Source organism: Cupressus sempervirens, chromosome 1, assembly GCF_028749045.1.
Source record: "Cupressus sempervirens isolate cs-2001-9-10 chromosome 1, ASM2874904v1, whole genome shotgun sequence".
Lineage (NCBI taxonomy): Eukaryota > Viridiplantae > Streptophyta > Pinopsida > Cupressales > Cupressaceae > Cupressus > Cupressus sempervirens.
Genome location: NC_143118.1, coordinates 38,749,180 through 38,769,228, shown reverse-complemented (window position 1 = coordinate 38,769,228; position 20,049 = coordinate 38,749,180). Strand labels below are relative to the sequence as shown.

General features: G+C 37.8%; 1 protein-coding gene across 1 annotated transcript in view; it reads right to left on the bottom strand.

Annotated features, from left to right (window-relative positions):
• LOC149576063 (Radical SAM superfamily protein) overlaps positions 1-20,049 on the bottom strand; it is a 112,327-nt gene that overhangs the window by 80,786 nt on the left and 11,492 nt on the right. The window contains exons 4-6 of the mRNA XM_089816226.1: positions 2,088-2,189; positions 1,752-1,838; positions 1,526-1,642 (exon numbers count right to left, since the gene is read on the bottom strand). Of these exons, the coding sequence (XP_089672352.1) occupies positions 1,526-1,642; positions 1,752-1,838; positions 2,088-2,189 (306 nt within the window). The remainder of the gene's footprint in view (positions 1-1,525; positions 1,643-1,751; positions 1,839-2,087; positions 2,190-20,049) is intronic.

Genomic DNA, 20,049 nt, shown 5'->3' with positions numbered 1-20,049 from the left:
CTTAGCCAACCATGGACCTCTAGCCTATTTAATGTGTTCTCATAGGCTATTGAATTAGGGAATAAAGGTAATTCATCTAGTAGTCTTGACAGAATTTGATGGTTAGTTGAGCTCCCATCAAGATTATGTGTGGAATGTCCTTCTCTAGAGCGATTTTGGTTTTCCAATATCTACAATTTTAGTAAGCCGATTCTGAGGACCAACTAGGCTAGATGGCAGTGTTTCTATTTTTAGCATTGTGAGTTCATTTTTTTAATGGCAGACTCGGAATTTTACATGGTCTAGGTGCATTAAATTAAATAATCATTAATTATTAAAGTTAGATTAAAGATTCCACTTTATTGTTATTTTAATTTATTTAATGGGACTACAGTGGGGCTTGTTATGATATTAAAAGTGCCTCATTTTGAAATTTTAGGCCCTTATATTTAATGGGATATTAGAGAATTAAAAGAAGTGACTAATATTACATAAAGTGTGCCTAGAGGATTAGTTCTAACCTCTTTAGGAAAAATATAAAATAGGGCACTTTGGGCGTCCATTTGGCATGTTGTGTTTTGGATATTGAGTAATGTTTTTCTTCTTGAGGAGATTGCTTTTCTTTGGTCTGTGACGATGGAAACCCTTGCAGAGGACATTGTCCACGTTAGTGGAAGACATAATCTGGAAGATTTGGGGTGTTTTCATGCAAGAAATACAGCTGGACTTATTCTAATTCAAATTTTTGACATTGAGAGGGCTTTACATATTTGGGCTATTTTTGGGTAGTTTAAGCTGCTGCATATATTACCTAGATTGACTGTACAACTCCAAGAGCTGGGCTGTATCTTCCTTGTTGACTGTACTCCTTGAGCAGGCCATACCACTTCAAGAAGAGATGTGAAGGCTGTTTGGGCAGAGCATTGGTTGTTAGATGAATTGGTTTAGGGCTTTGTACGATTCTTTATGCATTGTGGACATTTTTCCTTCATTCCTTTCAAGCTGGAAACGATCTTGCTAAGAGCCTAGATTTTGGGCCTTGTGTTTGCTGGTAATTTTGGTTGCATCAATCTATTATTCTCACCAGAAAATGGGTATGTTTGAGTCGCGACTGTAATCAGATTTACCCAACTGGATATCGTTAGTTTGGCTCTGTAATGCACTCTTAGATTATGACATTCTATTTTTTGAAACAAGAACAAAGCAAGAATTACTTTAATATTTTCTGTTCTATTGTCATGTTTATCACATTATAGATCTGCACTGTGTATTCCTATATTCTCTCTATTAAAACTACTCAAAAACAAATCTGAAACACAAAACAAACAAAGGCCAATAAAGCTGCATATTATAATGAATATGGTAAAGGTCAATACTTTCAACGTGATCCCTTGATGATACAAAAAATATTGCGATATTTTAGTCATACAGCCATCAACATTTATGCATAGTTACTGTTTTTAGATTTATAGGTAAACTTTGCGTCCCCAAACAACCAAAAAACATCTCAATTAGAAACAATAGAAGACATCAAGTTTAAAATAACCTTATTCAGTGCACGATGTGCTTCCAAAACAGCTTTCAAATTCAACATCGGCTCCCCCATTCCCATAAACACAACATTTGACACTCGATGCTTGAAAAGTTCCTCTACAACCAAAACCTGGATATATCATGGCACTCATGCGTTGCCAAAATCAGCAAAGTGACGCTTTTAGTAATTTCATTAACAGAAAAACCATACAATCACTAATATTAAGTTGTCAGTCTACCTGTTCAATAATCTCATGTGGCTTGAGATTCCGAGAATATCCCCCCTGTCCAGTAGCACAAAATGTGCAACGCAGAGGACAGCCCACCTATGAAAAGAGAGAAATTCAAAAGCCCTTGAGCATAAGTTTAAAATTTAAGTAGTATTTTTAACAATAATAACTTAATGAAAACTGTTTAAAAGGTTTATCCAAGTTCTAATATGCCTAGCTTCAAAACCCTAAGAAAAAAATGGCAACAATCCATGAATAATTTTAGTGATTGCTTGGATTAATATTTAGCCAAAAATGAATATTTTCTCTTATAATAACTGGAATTGATTTGTAATAAAATTTTACTTGTGACGAGACACATGCTGTGAGACGGATAGAGCCCCCCTCCTCATTAACAGGTATTCCAACTGTTTCAATGAGCCTGCTGTCTTCCAGCCTTAACAAGATCTGCAAACACGATCAGAATTAAAAGCATAACTGTGAATTGTCCCCTGCATATTTCTCACCAGTGTGTGTATTTGAAAAAAGAATATGACACCAACAATGGAAAACAACAAATGGAACATTCAGAAAGCAGCAAATGAAATTTAATTGCAAGCTGTACCGCTGCAGTATCATCCTTATGAGATTCTGAACATCCATAATCACCTAATCAGTGTTTCTAGCAGATCAAAGTTGTATATATATTGGATTATTATGGAAAATAATTTCTGCACTTATTTGCATGTTTCACAATTATGTCAAAGGGGAGTAATTTTTAAATTTTAAACCTTTCAAGTCTATAGTCTGTACATCATAAGGTTACAACTGTTTACTGAGTTAGTAGCCTTTATGTACAGAACTGAACCTTGGGCTAATTGCAACTGCCACTGCAACAAATTTATAAAGTTTTAAAAAATATGAGCAGAGGAACACACGGGCATATTTCGCACAACAAATGAACCATTCATAAAGCAGAAAACAAACTTTAACAGCAAGCAGTTTAACATAGTTTAACATTATTTCATGTATGGCCACCTTCATATTCTATTTTATTTCCCATCAGGCCTTATAAGCTTTGAGATGGTCATTTTAAATATTGTACCAATGCCTTTTTTTTAAAATTTTTTTTATAGAATGTTGCAAGTAAATAGCCGATGGCTGTTTATTTTCTTTTATAATTCCTCCACCGCCCCTTTCTTGTTCTTTTCTTCTAACCGAGCATGGATTTGCTTATATGGGATGAGACTTCTGCCACAGGGGAGACCTCAACCTGCTCCCTATTGCGAAACGGTCAAATTGATCCTCTCTTTTGTTATGTGTGAAACCCGATCGCAGTCTTGTGATAGCATTTTGTATTTTCTCTTTGAATGGAGTTATAGTCTTCTCTCGCATTGGAGAGTAGCAAGGCATATTTGTCTCATACCATGTTTGGACCATTGCCCAAGCACCTATCTCTAAGCCAAGCTGTATCCACAATATTGGTTCAACTCCTGACAACTTCTTTTATGGCTTCCATGGTATAATCATTTATTTGTTTGTTCATGATTTTATCGGACCTCAATAACTACTGCTTCTCTATATATTTTTCATCAATCATGTGCTTAAATTTGTTATCTATATGACCATTTGAGGACATGTATGGCTGACTTGGATGCTTTTGGTTTGTGTTGGTGGTTATTTTACATACAACATTCATATGCGTTTAGATTGGTATTGATACCTTGAGTTATGTATCCTTGTGGTCTGGATCAACTGTATTCCTATGCAGATGCTTTCCATGTTGGTAGCCAATAGCTACTTACTATTTGTCATTGATACGTATAATGTGGTTTTCACCTTCAAAACAATGGCATTTAATTTCTACCTCTATATATAATCTGTTTGTTGTGTGTGATTTTCATGATCCCTCTTCAGATGTTAAATATTGGAAAGAATTATACTCTTTCATCCAAAGTAACAAGAATCGGAATCGGATCGGAATCGGCAAGGCCGAATCAAATCGTGAATCGGCGATGAATCGGAATCGAATCGGCCATGAATCGGAAAATTTATAAAACCCTTGAAATTTAGTGAGTAACTTATTTCATAAACCCTTTATCGCTGATTCGATTCACCGATTCACAAAAAATCGTTTGGCTTGAATCGAATCGCCGAATCGCGTGAATCGCATGAATCGCCGTGATTCTTGGAACTATGCTTTCATCTATAATGCCATAGAGCAATATTGAGCATTAATGAGATATCAGTACTTTATAAACAATAATCAAATTCCGTTTATGTCATATGGAATCGCCCAGGAATTCATCCACGAGGACCAGCATGGTCAAGATGAAGGGTGAATGAAAATACTCCTGCATGATAAAGTAAACATAAATCAGTAATAAATAATCACATCTAAATAATTGAGTCAACTCATGATAATCCATTGTTTAGATCATGTTGTCTAGTCGAGCTGTGGGTTGATACTCTAGTACCAAGATGCTCAATGGATGGACAAGGTGTTCCATGTTTATTTCCGGGTAGGGAGGGTCTTTCTCGACAGAGATTGGGTGGGGATATTCAAAGGTCCGTGGTTGGGAGGTTAAGCCCGTAACAATGTTTCCCCTCTTCACAAGATGCCAAGACATGCACCAAATAAAGATAAGTCATGCATTCAAACATGTAGGAGCATTCTGGGTGTAAGAGCAATCTTGCATCACCCAAAACTATTTTCCTTTTTAGTTTTTTCCAGTTTAATAAGGACTAGTAGATAGGGTGGTTACTATTTCTGGGAACTTGCCATTTTTAGTTATTTGTCATACGAGCTCAAATGTTCTCATTTTCTACATGAAAGTTTATTTTAGAGTTATAAGCCTACCATAAAAATCTCATTACTCCAACTTAAGTATCAAAGAAGTTATTGCAGATTTTTGGTGAAAAATTTAGGAGAAAAATCTTCAAGCTCGCCGTTACAGGCCTTAGAGTGCCTGGATGAGGTCTGTAAACTCAACAGAAGGGTGCTTCAACATTTTCAAGCCTGTACAACAAAAGCTAGCATTTCTGAAAAGTGGTTATAATAGCCAATCGGAGCAACGGTTCGAGAGTTTTGGCTTTCCGAAGTTGGGCTACCCAAAATTTCTAAAATAATTGTCAAAGATGTATTTGGCCGACTCTATATGTATTGTTAGGGTCTGTCGGCCCTAGGTATTAAGTTTCAATGTCTAGAACCTTCCCAGGGGGCATAAAATTGCCTATTTAAGAAAGGCCCAAACATTGTCTAGAACAGCTCTGGGTGGTTGTTCGCAGCTTAGTCTTGCAAATTACTGTAATGAAGGCGCCCATGTGGGTTAGCATATTATACTTGTGAATTTTGTAATTCCGCATTTGCGGCACAATTAAGAAGTCCATATTTTGTTCTCGCATTTGTTGTTCTTTCTTTGTTTTTGTTATGGTTTGTGGTATTAAGGGGAGCACCCTTCATCAAAACATTTGATTGGTAACTGTCAGCCGACTGGATGGTCCCGGCGGTGTTTCTGTAGCCGACAAAATGATTTTCGTCGATGTTTCTATATTCTGTAGCCAACGGGTAAATAGTTTGTAGCGGATATAATGTTGGTGGCCAGCGGACTCCTTCGGTTCGGCGAATAGTATTTATATCCCGTCTGGGATCATTGTAAATCATCTTCTACTATCATTAATCATCTTCTATCATTAATCTTATGAAGCATAATCTATGCAAATATAATTCTACTATTCTATTCCATTGTCTGTATGCGTTGATTTCTTTACCAGTACGGTAAACATTTGGTGCCGTTGCCGGGGATTCGAGTTGCAGGTCCCTCGAGTTCTAGTAGCAAGAAGCAGAAGACCAAGGAGGAACTCACGTATCTCACCGTCCAATTCGAGAGTCTTAGTGGAAGCAAATGTCGGAGGTGGTGGCAGGAGACCCCGGAGGCAGACCAAATTAAACAAATTCTGATGCGAGCACAGGTACATTGGGCCATCCAGCTTCCCATCTTTTCCATCCGGTTGTTCGAATCAGTATTGCGCACCATGATAAACACATATAGCACCCGGAGCAGAACAAGTACATTCCTGTACAAGAAGCAGCAGATGACGATGTTCTTTAAACCTAGAGATTTCACTAGGATTTTCGGCATCCCTAGCCCCGAAGGGAGGAAAGTGGAAATCAAGAACCATAAACTCTCACGGGAACGAAAGGAGCATTGGATAGATCTAGTGTGTCGGGACCTTACACCTGTGAAGCGGGAGGCAGCAGTTCAGGGGTCAAAGTGCAGAGGGCTTCGCAGGGACTTTATTCGGAAGGGTCACTGGCAGTGTATCATGGACGTCATCAAGAGCAAGTTGACAAGTGCCACTCGAGCTCCAGATATAGCATTGCCGCAGATTGTGTTTATGAATGGTATCATGCAGGGAGTGGCATATGATTGGGCCTCAATCCTGGCTGATAGGATGGAGGAGTTTATGACCCTTCAGCAGCGAACATTTTTATGCCGCACCATGCCATCGGGCTGTTTCTGGAGGCTGCAGCTAGCCAGATTCCACTGGATGATTTTGAGGCTCCTCCAAGGGGCAAGTTGGCAGACGAGGAGCCTCCCATATTCTATTGGCGACACTTGGATACAAGAGGATCAGCAATAGGCCACAAGAAAGTACTCCACGGACTGGATGCTTTCGGAGAGACAGATAGCAAACTGGAGGGCACTTCGGTGAGTGACGGGGCTGAGTTCGTGGAAGAAGAGGAGAGCACTTTGGCGGAAGTTGGCAGTGAGGCAGTGGGTAGTGGGCCCACATTCTTTACCCCTCCTCAGCTGTCAACTTCGGCGCATTTGACTACCTTTCTGACAGTCATTCCACCGTTTGGCCAGCGCCATGCCCCGGTCCTCATGACTCCTCCAACGGAAGCCGATGTCCCACGGACAATAACGAAGATGCTCCCACAGAGAGCGACAGATGTTGTCGCACGGACAGTCGCCGAGATATTGCCGACGGTTGTAGCGGAGGTGATTCCAGTTGTACCAGCAGATGTCACCGTCGCAGTCTCACAAAGAGCACAGTTGCCACCGCCGGAGCCTAAGCCGCAAGTTCAGTTGGATGTCATTGATTGTGATGCAGTTGTCACTGTTTCGTCATCTTTTTTAGCAGAGGCCGAGTCAGCCCAGCCAGTACCGAAGGAGAACATGGAGCTCGCACAGTCAGACCAACCGGAGGTGATGGATAGGGCTAGTGTGTTTCTGAGGCAGCAGTTCCGACTCACTCCTACCAAGCGGGGTCCATCCATTCAATCTCCTAGGCGTTCAGGAACATCACCGGCAGTACCAGAGCCTCAGCTTCAGGAGGAGGGAATGCCAATGCCGTGGTTGCACCAACAGCAGAGGAGGCAGCACCGGATGTGGGCATGGCTCCCGCTGATGAGGAGGAGAAGAGTGATGCGGAATGGTCATTGGAGGACTTCGCCAAGGAGGATTACGTGTCGGATGAGGACAAGTGCCGGGATTACCTCAGGACTATGAAGTCTGCGTTGAAGAAGGGACACGATGTGGCAATTCAGGCCCTGACTCGGCGGAGGGAGTGGCATTTGATCAGAGCATATATCTATGGGATATGTCCTCGACGATTTCAGACTTGTTTTGTAGACAAGGGTTGGCCGGCGGTGGAGACAGCTGAGATGTTGGCAGATTGGGCTACTGAGCTGGAGTTGGGACCCAGTGACACCCCTCTGATGAAGCCGGCACATGAGATTGTGGGATTGTACAAGGATGTTTACTATGGTCGTCGGCGTGCGGAGGTGGACAGGGTTGCAGCAAAGAGATCATTGGCAGCCGAGAGTAAGGCTAGAGAGAAGCTAGCCGCCGACTTGGCCGACCAACAGGCAGCGTGGGCCACAGAGCGGGCGGCACTATTGGTAGATATGGCAGCAGTGGTGCAGGAGAGGGACATGGCTAGGCAAGGTACAGAAGCGGTTGTCTGAGATAAGGATGCAACTAAACACGAGATGCAGTGAGCTAGGAGGCAGGCTATGGATGCGGCACTTCTTCTAAAGGAGGCCGTCGAGGTTAATTCTCAGATTCAGACAGATCTTCGCATCAGAACAAAGCAGGTGTATGAGTTGTGTCGCCAACAACACCCTTCTGGGACACCCCCTTCTCTCTAGTATTTCTTTTGTTGTCTATAAGTTGTCTCCTAATTTGTTAGTCGTCAGGAGACGACTGTTCTCTTTGGGGGGGATGGTGTCAGCCGACTGGATGGTCTCGGCGGTGTTTCTGTAGCCGACGGAATGATTGTCGGTGTTTCTATTTTCTGTAGCCGACGGGTAAATAGTTTGTAGCGGATATAATCTTGGTGGCTGACGGACTCCTTCGAGAAGGTTCGGCGGATAGTATTTATATCCTGTCTGGGATCATTGTAAATCATCTTCTACTATCATTAATCATCTTCTATCATTAATCTTATGAAGCATAATGTATGCGAATATAATTCTACTATTCTGTTCCATTGTCTATATGCGTTGATTTCTTTACCAGTACGGTAAACAGTAACAGGTATTTTACTTTTGTGATGTTTTTCTTTAAGTAAAAGATACGATAGATTGATTTATATCATTGAATCGGTTATTTCTTTTAATGAAAGCAACATTTCTCGTCAATATAATTGGTAACCAGTTAGATTGATTGATCTTCCAACTGAACATGAAATATATTTATATGCAAGAGATAGGTTTATCTGATGGATTATTATTTCAGTCTTTCATTTATGTGAATAATGAATATGAGTGTATTTTCGAATTGTATGTTATTGCCATAGTTAGCAATGGAAGGAAAAGGGATGATACAATGGTATTTGATGTCCTAAATGATACAATGCTATTTGATGCACTAATTGATACAGTAGTATTTGATGCCCTAATTGATACAGCGGTATTTGATGGTATTTGTCCTTTCAATAAAGTAGTATAGCTATTTGTTCCTAAGTGGTATTTATGGACTAACTTAGGTTTTGCAGAAGCATCCCTAGACGAATTTCGGTTTTGAATTCTACGATACGTAGATTTTTAATTCCATGTTAAATTCATTGATGGTGTCTTCAATTGTTAGTTATGAAATTTTTGATTAATTGATTGTAACCATTAGTCTCATTCACATGAACATATCTATTATAACTATCTTCCTATGAATATGAAGTATTAACTGTATTTTTTGATATGACTAGTTGTTAGTTAAAACCCAAGAAAAGTGGATGGTATCAGAGCCAGGTTTCGACACTGAACCTTGGGCCCAACACTGTTTTAGAGGAACTAATAATATCATGTTTAATGAGATTTATATCGCATAACTAAATATTTTATAATGTAAGCTAGAATACACCAGAGAATCATCCAAAATAGTGGGGAAAGGCTGAGATGATGGTGTGGTCCATATGAAATGGACAGATGGATAAATTTACAAAATCATAAAGATGAATCCGAACTAAGGAAAATAACATGATTGGCAAATTGAGCGGTGGTGATCGGGTATCATAAACCTATGTTCCACGGAGTTTCCGGGACGGGGACGTTTTAGGGGACGGGGACGTGTTTCCGGTACGGGTACGGGTCGAAGCCAAAATTTAGGGGACGGGACATCAGGGGACGGCGATTAAAAACATAGGGGATTTTTTTTACTATAGAGACAAAATTCAAATATGTATATCATAACATTGATAAACCATTCACCATAGACATTTTAGAAGATAAATACATGGAATATTATCAAATGGCAAATACTAAGTGCTTCCATTATAACAATATCACATACATATATAGCAAAAATTAAAATGCCTAAAGGCTTCAAGTATCATGCTGAAATCAGAATGAAATAAAGAGAAGTCCAACTAAAATAGTTGGTAAATAGTAAATACCGAACGCAGTCTTGCCTCACTAAACACAATCTTTGCTCATTGCTGCTACTGCTCTTATGTTTTTTTCCTTCCTCTTAGCAAGTATGTTAAATCGAAAAATAAGTAGAAGAGTTAGTGTTTTAATGGACCAAATATGGGTTGCATATTGTTATTATGTCTTTAAGATGACTAGGGGCCACACGAACAACAAAAATTAGGAAAAAATATTTTTTTGGGGATGGTTTGCCTTTACCAGATTGATTGGAAAAAAGGGGACGGCCAGCAGTTTCGGGGACGGATAGGGGACGGCAAAACTGTCCCCGATACTGCTGGCCGTCCCCAAGTTTCCTGCCCAAAAAAATTGGCCGTTTCGGGGACGTTTCTGAATTCTTCAAAAAAGGGACGTCGCAGGGTACGGCCAAAATCCGTACCCGCGTCCCCGTTTCGTACCCGGTACGGGTACTAGGGTACAGAGGCAGGAAACGCGTCCCCGTGGAGCATAGTCATAAACCCATCTAAATCCTTGGCTAAGGTCGTTTAGAGGCACGCTTGCCTAACTTGATCACAAGATGTCGGTGGTGCCAGTTAATCAGACATATACCCGCCTATTATTGAGCAGACATTCTAAACACCGGTATGCTCAGATGGTAGGACCAAAATGGTACATGTGCATTATCCCAAGAGGGAGGGCCATTCTCAGTAGAAAATGAGAAGATTAAACTAGGTCCAGATGCCGAGGCCTGCACAATACAAACTAGTTACTATAACTTTGATGCTATGTTATTTAAACTTTGATGGTGACTAAATATTTATTTTTCAGTTGTATGTTTCTAACATTATACTATTGCAATTACATTCCTGTTCATATGAAATGGTAGTTAATATTTTGTTATCCATTTTTGGACTTGAACTGAAGGGAAAATAAAATTGTGAACCATGATTTTGATAATTCTTTTAACTTGAAAATGATAATCTTTTCTAATATTGATTAAATGGAAAGAAGGCCATTTTGTGCCTTAGTATGGCATAAGCACACTTACAAACTAAAAATTATCAATGCTTATTTATAGATATAACTTTTGTTTGGCTTAAATTTTTCTTTGAAACATTACAATGACAAGATGGGCATAAAAGCCTAGGTCACACAAATGGGAAAGATAAATTTCCTTATATTTACAGGCAATTGGCGAGCACACTTAAATGAGCTACTCGATAAGAACCCTATGTAAATTTGTTTCAAATGCTTATGATCAATCCATGACCCAAAGATGGGTTGAGCTAAGAAATTTCAGCATGAAAGGTAGAGTTCCATGGATATGTAAGAGTTTTGTGGACTCTGAGTCTGAGTCACAGTTGGAATATGGTGGACAAAACATACAAGCATCGAGGCTGCACCCTAGTCTCAAGAATTGCATATGGGCATGTAGATTAAGTGCTAGGAGATTGAGATACATATAGTGTGGTACCATGTTAAACATAACCTCTATGATCTTGATTAGATGTATGATGATCTTTTATAGTATATCATGTTTTTACCTTTCGACACAATGTTAGACATGTATAATACAAATGCAATATTGATTTTATATGGTAATGAAATATCAAGATATACTGAGTTGTTTTATGTTGTTTTAGAGATGAAGTATAATTCTATCATGAGATGATTATTCCAAGGAAATGTTAGTGTGATAAGATGGGCATGAAGGCCGAGGTTACATAATGGAAAACATGGATCCACTAACCTTTTTTCAAGTGATCTGTGAGTTTCTAAGGATGAACTACTCATTTAGTGAGTACCATATGCCAGATGGTATGTATGAGTGATTTAAATTCTATGATCAAGTTATGATCTAAAACATGTTAGCAGAGGAATTACAAATTTTGAATGCTTATTTTACTCTCAATTATTGAACATTGAAAATTCTCTTATACGAGATATCAATATGAGAACTGACTTAAAGATATTATGAGTGACTACATGAGTATGACAGGAATACAAAATAGAATATCCTAAAACACAATCAACTCAAGTGATGCTGATATGACCACAAGTACGGTAAAGTAAACTCAGGTGAGTGTGTGTTTCGTTTTTGATTTTATGATATCATGCAAGCATTTTTGCTAGAAGCATTGAGGTAAAGGAATAACAAACCTTGATTTTTTATCATGACTTGGATTTTGATTCAATTTTGAAATGAAATGCATACATGATGCTATATAAACATATTGTATTTGGAATAGTCTTTTATATTTAAAATTGCAGAGATCATTGAGGACGATGAAACACAAGGGGGAGGGTATGTTACATTCCAATTTCAAATGCTCCTTTATAGTGTTTGTTAAAATTTCAAAAATTCATTGAAGATGATGAATCACAAGGGGGAGGGTATGTTACATCCCAATTTTGGAGTCATTTGAAATGTTCATATAGCCATTGAGGTTTCATATGAAGTCAATTGACAAGTAAAATTAGTTACGATCATGTGAAAGGGTACGATGGTTAATTGTTATAATTTCATATGAAGTTGGCATGCCAGTTAGTAGTTATGATGGTTTATGAATAATGAGTGGTTATGGTAACTTGATATTATAGTGAGGAATATGATATAATTGTGGAGAATTCCCTTGCAAGAGCATGTCGAAGGAGGAAAGCAATGCCAGAAAAGAATTGGGCACGAGGGGCACCACCATTACTAAGCAAATAGATACAAGCCTTGAACCACCATGGCTAAGGGTAAACAACTAGGCAAGCAAGAGTGTACATTGGACGACCATGAGCTAACCTATTAAATCACATATCATTTAATAGTAAAGGAGATCACTAAGCATGAATTGAAAATTGAGCGAGTTTGTACCTTTGTAATTGTGTTGTTGGTTGGAGCCTCCTGATGTATAATCATGTCTTAGCATATTGACATCATGATACCTACATATCTATACATGTATATGTGTACATACGTAAACCAATTTTATATATATAAAGACGTATACGCATACTTGATATTTGACATATACATAAGAAATATATGGTTGGGGTTTACACATGTACACGTATATGCATACATACATAAATAGGTATCTATAGATACCATGATGTTGTATACTAAGACAACATTATTATTTCTTTCACCTTGGCTATAGTTTAACATTATTTCATGTATGGCCACCTTCATATTCTATTTTATTTCTCATCAGGCCTTATAAGCTTGAGATGGTCATTTTAAATATTGTACCAATGCCTTTTTTTATTTTCTTTATAGAATGTTGCAAGTAAATAGCCGATGGTTGTTTGTTTTCTTTTATAACTCCTCCACTGCCACCTTCTTGTTCTTTTCTTCTAACCGAGCATGGATTTGCTTATATGGGACGAGACTTCCATCGTGGGGGAGAGCTCAACCTGCTCTCTACTGTGAAACGATCAAATTGATCCTCTCTTTTGTTATGTGTGAAACCCGATCGCAGTCCTGTGATAGCGTTTTGTATTTTCTCTTTGAATGGAGTTGTATTCTTCTCTCACATTGGAGAGTAGCGAGGCATATTTGTCTCATACCATGTTTGGACCATTTCCCAAGGACCTATCTCTAAGCCAAGCTTGATCTGCAATATTGATTCAACTCCTAATGACTTCTTTTATGGCTTCCATGGTATAATCATTTATTTGTTTGTTCATGATTTTATCAAGCCTCAATCTCTGTCGCTTCTCCATATATTTTTCATCTGTCATGTGCTTAAATTTGTTGTCTATACAACCATTTGTGGACATGTATGGCTGACTTGGATGCTTTTCATTTCTGTTGGTGGTTATTTTACATACAACATTCATATGTGTTTAGATTGGTATGGATACCTTGACTTACGTATCCTTGTGGTCTAGATCAACTGTATTCCTATGCAGATGCTTTCCATATTGGTAGCCAATAGCTACTTACTATTTGTCACGGATACGTATAATGTGGTTTTCATCTTCAAAACAGTGGCATTTAATTTCTACCTCTATATATAATATGTTTGTTGTGTATGATTTTCATGATCCCTCTTCACATGTTTAATATTGGAAAGAATTATAATCTTTCATCTATAATGTTGTAGAGCAATTTTGAGCATTAATGAGATATCAGTACTTTATAAACAATAATCAAATTCCGTTTTTGGAATCACCCAGAAATTCTGTGAGGACCAGCATGGTCAAGATGAAGGGTGAATGAAAATACTCGTGCATGATAAAATAAACATAAATCAGTAACAAATAATCATATTTAATAATTGAGTCAGCTCATGATAATCCATTGTTTAGATCTTGTTGTCTAATCAAGCTATGGGTTGATACTCTAGTACCAGGATGCTCAATGGATGGATAAGGTGTTCCATGTCTATTTTTGGGTAGGGATGGCCTTTCTTGATAGAGATTGTGTGGGGATATTCAAAGGTCCGTGGTTGGGAGGTTAAGCCCCTGACAATATTTCCCCTCTCTACAAGATGCCAAGACATGCACCAGATAAAGATAACTCATGCATTCAAACGTTTGATTGGTAACAAGTATGTTACTTTTGTGATTTTTTTCTTTAAGTAGAAGATATGATGGATTGATTTATATCGTTGAATCGGTTATTTCCTTTAATGAAAGCAATCTTTCTCGTCAATATAATTGGTAACCAGTTCGATCGATTGATCTTCCAATTGAACATTAAATATTTTTATATGCAAGAGATAGGTTTATCTGATGGATTGTTATTTCAGTCTTTCATTTATGTGAATAATGAATATGAGCGTATTTTCTAACTATATGTTATTGTCATTGTTAGCAATGGAAGAAGAAGGGATGATACAATGAATGGCATTTGATGCCCTAAATGATATAGTGGTATTTGATGCCCTAATTGATACAGTGGTATTTGATGCTCTAAATGATATAGTGGTATTTGATGGTATTTGTCCTTTCGATAAAGTGGTGTAGCTATTTGTTCTTAAGTGGTATTTATGGACTAACTTGGGTTTTGTAAAAGCATCCCTAGATAGATTTCGGCTTTGAATTCTACGGTATGTAGATTTTAAATTCCGTGTTAAATTCATTGATGGTGTCTTCAATTGTTATTTATGAATTTTTTGTTTAACTAATTGTAACCATTAGTCTCATTCACATGAACATATCTGTTATAACTATCTTCCTATGAATATGAAGTATTAACTATATTCCTTGATATGACTAGTTGTTAGTTAAAACCTGAGAAAAGTGGATGTTACAATAACTTTGACTCTGTAGTACGAATTTGGGAGAAAAGTAAATAAAAGAAGCAATTGAATTTGAAGCTTTGACTAGAAGCAATTGTGATAGACCAAATTAGAAGCTTTGACTATAGTTTGTGCCTATTGTCTTTGAGTCATGTTATTATTGTGTATTCAATAATAGAGCATAGTGAGTGAAAAAGCAATCGGAGGTGAAGCTTTGACTGGGAGCGATTGTGGTAATACATACACTAGAAACTTTGGCTACAGCTTGTGTTGCCATCTCAATTTCACAAAAAATTGTTAGAGTTTCCCTACTTTTGGAAGTCTTTGCACCCCAATGGTAGTGATTTTTCTTATAAATTAGACAAACAAAACTTAAAGTCAAACTGGTACGCTTCAATCAGCCTTTGAGTTGGTGTTGGTTTATCGGAATCACTATTTTCAGCTACTACATAGAAATGTAATTAGAGATTTCATTTTGCCCATTACTCACTTCACGAGTAAGTGGATTCTTTCCTTAAAATTAAGAGAAAAAAATATTGGTAACACCCCTTATGAATCTCTCAACTTCTTGCTTACCTTGAGTTGATCCAAGGAATGGTGAGAAGGGGGAGCCTTCCCTTTAAGGTAGGAGAGACTTTGTCTCATATGTTGTGGCTAGTCATCCTATTTTGCAACTGGATTCTAACAAAACTGTCGGTTGCAAAATATCCACCCAACAAGCCTGTGTCAACCTCACTCTAAGTGGATCTTCAATATCCTCTAATTCAAAGTAATCTTACAACTCACCAATCCAATCAATCAGGCCTTCAGGATTCAAGGTACCTAAGAAATTAGGAACATCCATCTTGTGCTTCAATTTCAACTAAGCTTCAGAGCTATCCATCCAACTGGCTTTGTCTTCCACAAGTCTCTCAATCTAATTAGCTATGTCTTCACCACTAGATCCAGTAGCCTCAAAGTCTTCAGCAGCATCTTCATAACCATCCTCTGTACTCACATTCTTCATACCAACTATAGCTCTCATGATCTTAGCGACCATATCATTCTTCATCAACTCTATCTTAGATTTGAAATTCACTTTAACCTTCTCTGAAACCTTAGTCTCCACAGAATCACAGAGCTTTGCAATCGCTCTAGGGTCCAATCTTCTCGAAGGCATCTTCCAAGATCTTCAAAACCTAAAGCAACAAATCCACAAGATCAACCAACTCTGGTAACACCTGATGCAGTGCAAGGCTAGGCATATCCCCAAAGGAAATGTCCTAGCCCCCAACAATTAACCACACAACAGAAGTATAACATGATAGCATGAATGTTGATTGTATTCCTTTGGGAGAGTATCTTATGATTGACACGTTGCATTCATGACTATGTTTTTCATTGATGTCAACATAGCAATAATTTTGTAACGATTGGCAGAGTAGCAGACAAAGAACGAGGTCGTATGGACAGAGGTTTGATGATTAGGTCAAACACGATTAAGAACGTGTACTACACTGTATCCTGATGATGAGGTTAAGTGCGCATCAAGGAGAAGATATGCAGAAGATATACTTGATTTACAAAGAGCAATATATACACAAAGTATCTAAGAACCAGTTTCTGATGATTGATTTGTATCTCTTTACTAAGATAGAATCGTGATATGCGAAGTTCGACAGTAACAAAGGACAGTCTAATGATGACATCAACGAGTGCACAAGGTCTGGAGTCGCATGTGTGAGAAGTTGTAAAGATTGTAATGTTGTGTAATTGTAACATAATTATATATCTTAATGTGGTCCTATTATAATCAAGTGAGAAAACCTCAAGGTCGACTCAAGAAATTGTTTTGAGGACATGGTATAAAGGAAGGATATTTTCCTTTTGGTAAATGTGGATGTGAATGTATCAAGTGTGTGGATTGTGCAAAGAGCAGAGTATTTGGTACATGTGAGTAAGCAATCCAAGGGATTATTGGATGTGAAGTTGGTGATCTAGTATCGAGGTCAAAAGAAGAAGAGCAGTTCGATTAACAAGATAGAGGAAGAGGAAGTACAAGTACAATTCATTTCTATTATTCTGCAAAGAATAATACAGAGATCAGTTGGAGAGTGAGTTCAGTGGTCTTGCCCATGAAGCTATTTAGATAATGGGTCCATCTTTCTTCTACGACTCCTAACAGGGTTGGAACTCATAACAGGGATTCAAAGTCTCCTAACAGGGACTGATATGTATTGAATGCTTTTATTGACTCATAATAAGGTCCATCCTCTAAAAAAGAATATTTATATTCGTACATCATTTTGTGGGTACCATCCCCACCGGGGTTTTCCCTTTTATCAAGGGTTTCCCTAGTTAACATATCTGGTGTTATTATGTATGAGTATCTTATTGTGGTTGCTAATTATATTGCTCATATGGTTAAGAATTAATAATGTTGATTGTAATGTCCCTGTTTTTGACAAGTCTGTGCAGTTGATGGAGTTAGCTCATCATAGGGACCCTCGTAAGCTGACAGGGTGTTTTGGGGTCTCAGTTGTGGACTTACTATTTTAGTAAATCTATTTTTGGCAATGCAATGGGTGGCTTTGGCAGTTGGTCGTCACCTTCAGTAAATAAGGTGAATAATTGCATGAGCTCTTATTTATTCATTAATTATTAAGTTGCATTATTATAATAATATTTATGTTATTATAATAATGACATTAAGAGATATTTCTAGAAAGTGTGTTGGAAAGTTTCAAGTGTTGAGTTCTTTTGGGAAACTTCCATAATTTCTAAAGTGGACTTTTTAGGAAACTTTTGCCAACAAAGGATTATAAATAGGAGCTCATTTCATTGGAAAAGCAGGCTTGACTATATATTTGTTTTTGTTGCCTGTGTGGCTTTTTTTGAAGTTCTGAATTTTAGTGCCCTTGCTGAGGTATAAGGGTTTGATACTAAGAAGTGTGATTGCCTACCTATAGTTGTGAATACTGTGATTGGTGAGGCTTCATTACTGCTGTAGCTAATTGTTGCATGTCAACAGTTGAGAAACTTCCTTACTGTTCATACTGTGGCTGGGAGATATTGTTTGGAGTTTTGATTGCATTTCCATTTGCAATTAGAGGGGATCGATCTGCATTTCAGAGGAGAGTATCTTCTATATTTTTGGGCATTGTTTAGGGCCTGCGTTCATCATTACAGGTCTGCATATTGTTGTTAGGGACCTGCATTGGGAAATTCAAGATCTGCTGTTAGTTTTCTGAGGGCTGCGTTGCATGCTGGCAGCCCACATGGTGTTCAAGAAGAGCTGTGATCTGAAATAGAGGGTCTGCATTTCAAGCTGAAGGGTCACATCATCTGCAATTGTCCATTCTCTGGAACCTGTGCCCATCCATTAGAAGTAGGTGACCATTATTTGAGTCATGTGATTAACTGTGAAGGTCTGCGATTTCAATATCATGCCAAGCATTTAATATTAGCATCTGCATTTTTGGTGAGCAAGGGCAGTAAATTTATTCAGTGATGTGCATATGCTCTGGAGGCGATTAACTTGCAGCTGCTTGTGATAGAGCTACACTTACAGGTTCTTAATGTTATTTAAATTACTGTTGTTACTTATGACTTTGGTTAGTACATATCAATGAATTTGGAATGAAGAATTGGCCATGTAAATGTGGAATTGAAGAACTATTAATTGGCAAATCAAATTGTTCTTAGCAATTAATTAATTGCATTCCATTTGAAATCAGCTGAGAGATGAACTTCAATTATAATGGTTGGTCATTATCTTTGTCAAATCAAATCATTAACTTATCTCTGTTTACTTGAGTGTGGAAATTTGGGTTTGTGAAAATTACAACTTTTCCAATATTAGGGAGTCCAATCCAAAAGTATGGACACTGCCTACCAAGTGTTTGATTAAATGCCAAATTTCTGATTAGTGGAGGAAATCAATGTTATTTAAGTTGTAACCAGCTGGGGATTTTTACATTGATAATTGTTATAATAGTTGGATAACTAATTCACCCCCCGCCCCTCTCTCAGCTATATTCGTGGACTTTACTTTCTAACAATTGGTATCCGAGCTTCAGGTCCTTGAAAAAAAAGCTTAACAACTTTGGGAGATCAATGGTGAGTCGCTTCAAAAAAGAAAATCCTAAGTTTGATGGAGTTAACTATGACAGCTAGAAGGAAAAGATGAAGACTCATTTGCTATGTATAGGTCCAGGATATTGGCTTTTGACAAAGGGTAGCAAGAAAATTGTGGAAGGAAGGAAGCTTGAAGAATGCATCAAAGAAGAAAGAGATCGGTTTGTGTGTAATATGCAAGCCAAAGAAGCATTGTTGACAGCTCTTCCTAAAAATGAATACAGTCAGGTAAGATCTTTGGAGACTTCTCATAAAATTTGGAAAGCTTTAGAATCTACTTTTAAAGGAGATAAGCATGCTAAAAGAATGAGATTTCAAAATTGGATATGTTTGTTTCAAGATGCTAAAATGATGGAAGATGAATCTGTAAGAAGCTATATTGGTAGAATATCTGAGATTATTGCAAGAATTAAGTCATGTGAAGGATCTAAAGAAGAAGATGAAATTGTATGGAAGATTTTGAAAACTTTGACACCACCATTCAAGCAACATAGATGAATGAACTTTTCATACCTTGCACTAAGAAGTTCACCAGGGAGACTTTTCTTGGAAGATTGGAAGCAACAAAATCAAGTTTGAGGTACTCTAGAGAATTAACAAGAGTGGAGACAGCTTTTAGTGCATTAAGTGTCTGTCCTTGCTTATCCAGAAGTGCAAGCACTCACGGAGACTATGCTAGTAGCAACAGATCCAGATCTGAAGAAAATGGAAAGATTGAAGAAGGTATAGCCTTGCTTGTGAGAAGAGAACCAGATGGTAAAAAAATCTTTAAATGTTGGACTTGTAATGAATTTGGTCAATTTGCTTCTAAGTGCCCTAAAAGAGAGGAAAAATATAAGAGAAATTTCAAGCCTAGAAGACCTAGAGATTGCTTGTATGCAAATGAAGATGATGAATCTGAGGAAAGAGTTCATAGTGAAAGCGATGATGAGCTATGATTTGTGGCTATAAAAGAAGAGAGTTTTAAAATTGAAATTAGAGAAGAAAAAGCCTTAATTTCTCAAGTTGAAAAGAAATCTGATTGGATTATAGACAATGGATGTTCACATCATATGACTGGTGATATGAACAAGTTTGTTAAATTTAGAGATCGTGATGGAGGAAT